The 5,047-nt window shown below is 35.9% G+C and overlaps 1 protein-coding gene across 1 annotated transcript; it reads left to right on the plus strand.

Moving 5' to 3' along the window:
- The first annotated feature begins 694 nt into the window (after nucleotides 1-694).
- LOC107646000 (uncharacterized) lies at nucleotides 695-4,678 on the plus strand. The gene is made up of 6 exons (XM_016350170.3): nucleotides 695-1,183; nucleotides 1,492-1,565; nucleotides 2,291-2,440; nucleotides 2,735-3,020; nucleotides 3,570-3,803; nucleotides 3,937-4,678. Exons 1-6 carry the CDS (start codon nucleotides 1,028-1,030, stop codon nucleotides 4,306-4,308), a joined length of 1,272 nt encoding a protein of 423 aa, XP_016205656.1. The 5' UTR covers nucleotides 695-1,027; the 3' UTR covers nucleotides 4,309-4,678.
- The last annotated feature ends 369 nt before the right edge of the window (nucleotides 4,679-5,047 follow it).

Consider the following 5,047-nt stretch of genomic DNA (forward strand, 5'->3'; position numbering starts at 1 on the left):
GAGACAGATTATGTGAAAGCATTTAATCTTGTTACTCAAGATGATTTTGGGCTTATTGATCCATTGGTGCTCAAAATAAGAGATATCATGCATTGGAATTGGCGTGTTGACTTTCGTTTGATTATGAGAGATGCAAATACGATGGTAGATACTATGGCAAAGATGGCGATGAAGTTACAACTTTCACATGTGGAGCTTCTTTCACCTTGGGAGAAATTTAAGAGTAGTCTTAAACGAGACTGTCCTTCTATTTAAGCAGTTTCTTATTTTGTTTGTTTTGTTTTTCTTTATTTAGTTTATTTCAGTCACCAAAAAAACTAACAAATCATCATATTTTGGTTTCAGGGGCAAATCATTTTGTTTGAGATTTGTTACAATGTCTACCATTCAGTTAAATGTTATACTAACAAGTTGTTTGCAGGAGAAAAAATCTGTAGTGCTCTCTATAATCTCATCTCTAACAAATTTAAAAAATTACAGGTACTTATCCAACAGATTACACTACCATGGTCGTGGGAGTTATTATAGATAATACTTATCAAATTATCAAAATCCATGCATTTTCCTAATAATAGATTAATAGTAGTGAAGTAATCCCCTCTTGGTTTTGTTTCTCCTATTTCTCGTGAAACGTACGCGCTTGGGCGTGTTGGAAATTTGGAATAATAAGCATGCTAGCGCGTTTCGGTATAATAGGTCCGAACCTAAAGCAAAAGCAGTGATAACCGATAACTTAATTACATTAATTATACCAATTATACGAATATTAATTCATTAATTACTTCCATTCTGGATACAGGTGGTTGTGCTTTTCGGCACTGTATTTCCTTTTTCTCTGTTCCTTCTTGGCAAAGCCAACAGCCGCCATTATTGTTCGAGTTTCGACTTGCCACCGCACCATTCACCTTCTTCTCCTCTCTGCAATTCTTCCCTCTTCCTCTCAGATCTGCTCCCTTTTCTCCCCTTTCCCTTACATACGCACACACTAGGGTTTTAGAGTTAAACTTCCATCCCCAATTCTTCATCAATGGGGGTGCTGGTTCCTGCTTTCCTCTACATCACCGCTTTCATATGCACCCTTGGAGCTATCGCTTTGGCTATTATTCATATCTACAGGCATCTCCTCAATTACACTGAGCCTACCTACCAGCGATTCATCGTACGCATCGTCTTCATGGTCCCTGTGAGTTCTTTCGCTCTTTCTATTCTCGATCCCTATTATCCTGCTTTGTTAATTGCATGAACTAGTTTTTAGTGGATAGAACTAGAATAATTAGAGTTCGCTTATCTACCAGAGTTGACATTATCAAATCAGATGCACATCACGGTACCTTTCAACTTCAGATAAATGGATTTGATTTTTTAACTTCCAGTGTTAAATTGGAAGCAGAAAAGCCATTGACTTAATCTTGAAGTTCCATTGGCAATATTGAACATTTGATCTTTATGATTTATTTTAAACTTTTTAATGTAATTATTATTCTCTCGCAGGTTTATGCGCTTATGTCATTCTTGTCCCTTGTTCTACCTGACAGTTCGATCTATTTTAATTCCATACGGGAAGTGTAAGTTCGTATGCGTTGTTTTCCCCTATTTCTTCTCTTATTCGGTTGTTGCTGATATTAAATCTGATTACATTTTTGTTCATTCCTATTTCATGTTTCACATGCTTTCTCTTCTTGGTCTGCATGTTTTGGGTGATTAGTTTGCAATTACCAGCTTATATGAATATGAAAACTATATATTTCTGAATTATATATATTTCTACTCTACTCCATTCCTGAGTTAATGAAGACTCAGAAGTAGTTATGTATGGCTTTCTTAGATGGAGTGTTCGGAAACCCCCTCTATGTTGCTACCCAGAGCTCTCTGATACCATAATGAATTAATAACCCTACTTTACATGGAGTCTAAATTCATTGGATATCAAATAGTCTTGGATCCTTCAAATAGATTGATTTATCTATTATCTGTCTAGCTCAAGTGATTTTACCCTGTTAGCCAGTAACTTCTGAAAATTGCTCAACATAAGTAATATTCTTCCGTATAAGATGAGACTTAGGCAGTGTACTGTAGAGGTTTGCTGCAAAAGCAGACGTCCTAACATTTGCAGTCAAAAGAGAGGAAAGGCAATATACCATTTCTTTTCATACGTAGAGCTAATTTTCAGCTATGTGATTTATATTCATCCAGCATTCTGTTGTCTGCTCTTAAATTATAATGAGATTCACAGATATATTTGTATTATCCTGGAGCCGTTTGTTAATTTGTATCTTTTCTACTGTTTTAGTTACGAGGCATGGGTCATTTATAATTTCCTATCACTATGTCTGGCTTGGGTTGGTGGTCCTGGAGCAGTTGTAATAAGTTTGAGTGGTCGAGTTCTGAAGCCGTCAGTGTGTTTGATGACTTGCTGCTTTCCTCCTATACCGCTGGATGGGTGAGTTTGTGCCTGATTTATAAATTTTTGTATTAAAAGTTTACGTGCCAGAATATATCTATATTCTCCCTGCAAACCGATCCCTTCTATGGAATTCCATTTTTTTCCCTGGAATCAGGATCTTTGTCAGTTGGTAGTGTGTGTGGTTATGGTACATATATTGTATGGAAATTTGTTTTTGAGGGCTTTTGGAAAATAAAAATTTGTGCCAATGAAAAAGGACTTGTAACATGCCAGCATGATCTTTATTGCAAATTTATGGTTCTTCTCTCACTCTTGGAACTTCTAGTGCAGGCGTTTCATACGTAAATGCAAGCAAGGGTGTTTGCAGTTTGTGATTTTGAAGCCCATTTTAGTGGTAGTTACTCTCATACTTTATGCGAAGGGGAAATATAAGGATGGAAATTTCAATCCAAAGCAGTCATACTTGTACCTGACTATTATATATACACTCTCGTATACGATGGCTTTGTATGCTCTTGCCTTATTTTATATGGCCTGTAAGGATCTCCTCCAGCCATTCAATCCAGTTCCAAAGTTCATCATAATAAAATCTGTTGTATTCTTGACTTATTGGCAGGTACTTACTTTTCATGCTGCTTTTCTTTTTATGAAATATGATACGTTCTTTCCTATTTTCAAATTTCAACTCCTTCAGTCATGCAGTAATTTTTTTTTTTTTGGGGGGTGGGGGTGGTTGGCAATTTTATTAGTTTTCAAGACCATGGTAAAGGATGTAAATGTTATGCAAAATAGGAATAATCTTCAATCCTACATAATGCTGTTGAGCAACAATAACTGCACTTTGGTCACAATTTGAATAGAATGAAATACCCAAAATAACTACTTGATATTACAGTTATTTGGTTATGATTTCTTCTCATTTCCATCCATTAGGCACAAAGTGCCTTGAAACCCACTAGTAATACTCTATAAGGATGCTTTATTTGATTTTCATATGATCGGTACTTTGTTTTGGGCACTTTTTTCTGACCTCCCAATACAATTTTTTTCCCAGTGTTAATTTTGGGTTGAATGCACAGTTTTCTATGTCATGGCTTGTTGTACGTGTGTTTATCATTACAACTATAGATTTTTGAAGTAGTTTATTATGTTGTTTGCTTCCTAGGGTGTCTTATTCTTCCTTGCTGCCAAGTCGGGAATCATCAAGAATGCAGATGAAGCTGCTCTACTTCAAAATTTTATCATTTGTGTTGAGATGCTTGTTGCTGCTGTGGGCCACTTTTATGCATTTCCATACAAAGAATATGCTGGTGCTAACATCGGTGGATCTCGTGGTTTCACAGCTAGTCTTGGGCATGCCGTGAAGTTGAATGACTTTTACCATGATACTGTCCACCAGGTGAGTCTCGCTTTGTATTCACGCATTTCAACATTGTCAGCATATGGCGTGCATGTGTCTTGTTGAAATATCCGCCCTCCCTTTGCTTTTCATTTATTAGCTGATTTTTTGATACACCTTAAACTTGTGGCAGTTTGCACCAACGTATCATGATTATGTGCTGTATAACCACAGTGAAGGTGAAGAGGGAGCACGGAAGTACAGATCACGAACTTTTGTTCCAATGGGCCCAGAAATGGATACTGTGAGAAAAAATAAGCATATTTACGAAAACAAGTTAGATGACATACAGCTATCGAGTTTTTCTTCTTCTACCAGTAGCACTCCCTCAAATTCTGGTCCCGTTTCTGATGCTCGTAGTTCTGAGGCAACAAATTCTTCCTTGCTTGTGGATATATCCAGTTCTGCATCTGTACCGTATGATTTGACGGTTATTGACTTGGATGTATCCACTTTCCCTGAAAATGTACCTGCTGCTGATAAAGTTGGTACTCAGGAAAAATGAGGAACATTAGAATCTAGGTTGGTGGGAAAAACATTTTGCTAGAGAGATGAAACTGGGAGGGGCATCTAACGTTCTTTCTGTTCTTGAGAGAACTATGATTCAAGTATGGTTGCTTAAATTCTGGGGAGGGATTTAAGCTGATCCTGTGCGAGCAATTGTGTCTATATACCTTATAAGTCCTTAATCAGCCCCACTTCCAAACCCAAGAAAATTGTCCTTGGTGATGACCTTGGTCTTACTGTAATTGTATTTAATGGTTGTGTGCCGTGTCTTGGTGCACATTGTAGATACAGACAGAAGAGAGCTTATTGACATATATCAAACATGATACACATTCAATTTGAATTAGAATTGATTGATTCTTTTCTCACACGCATACTAATTCCTGTTGGGTTTGTAAAGTTCCATTGCTGTAGTTTTCTGTGTACTTATGTTTGATAATTTATAGATATTAGGTGAAACATGAATAAAGACATTGAGATATGGACATAGAGATATAAAATTGTGTTTGTTAGTGAAACATAAATAAAGACATTGTGGTTTGAAACATTAAATTAGTCTATTTTGTGTTATTCTTGTCAAAAAAGACACGGAGATATCAGGCTGAGATATAACTTATTTATTTTTTTTATTATCACTATCAAGTTTTTATAATTATATTTTTTATCTTTTTATATTTTATTCTAAATTTTGTATAAAAAAATTAAATTGGATTTTTCATTGTTTGTATTATTTTATA

Source organism: Arachis ipaensis, chromosome B6, assembly GCF_059453495.1.
Source record: "Arachis ipaensis isolate K30076 ecotype BB chromosome B6, ASM5945349v1, whole genome shotgun sequence".
NCBI lineage: Eukaryota > Viridiplantae > Streptophyta > Magnoliopsida > Fabales > Fabaceae > Arachis > Arachis ipaensis.

Bases quoted from the DNA above. Each gene is read 5' to 3' on its own strand.
- LOC107646000 (XM_016350170.3), top strand. From the start codon at position 1,028: ATGGGGGTGCTGGTTCCTGCTTTCCTCTACATCACCGCTTTCATATGC. The intron at 2,441-2,734 runs GTGAGTTTGTGC...CTTCTAGTGCAG, and splicing joins CCTCCTATACCGCTGGATGG to GCGTTTCATACGTAAATGCA. The intron at 3,804-3,936 runs GTGAGTCTCGCT...AACTTGTGGCAG, and splicing joins ACCATGATACTGTCCACCAG to TTTGCACCAACGTATCATGA.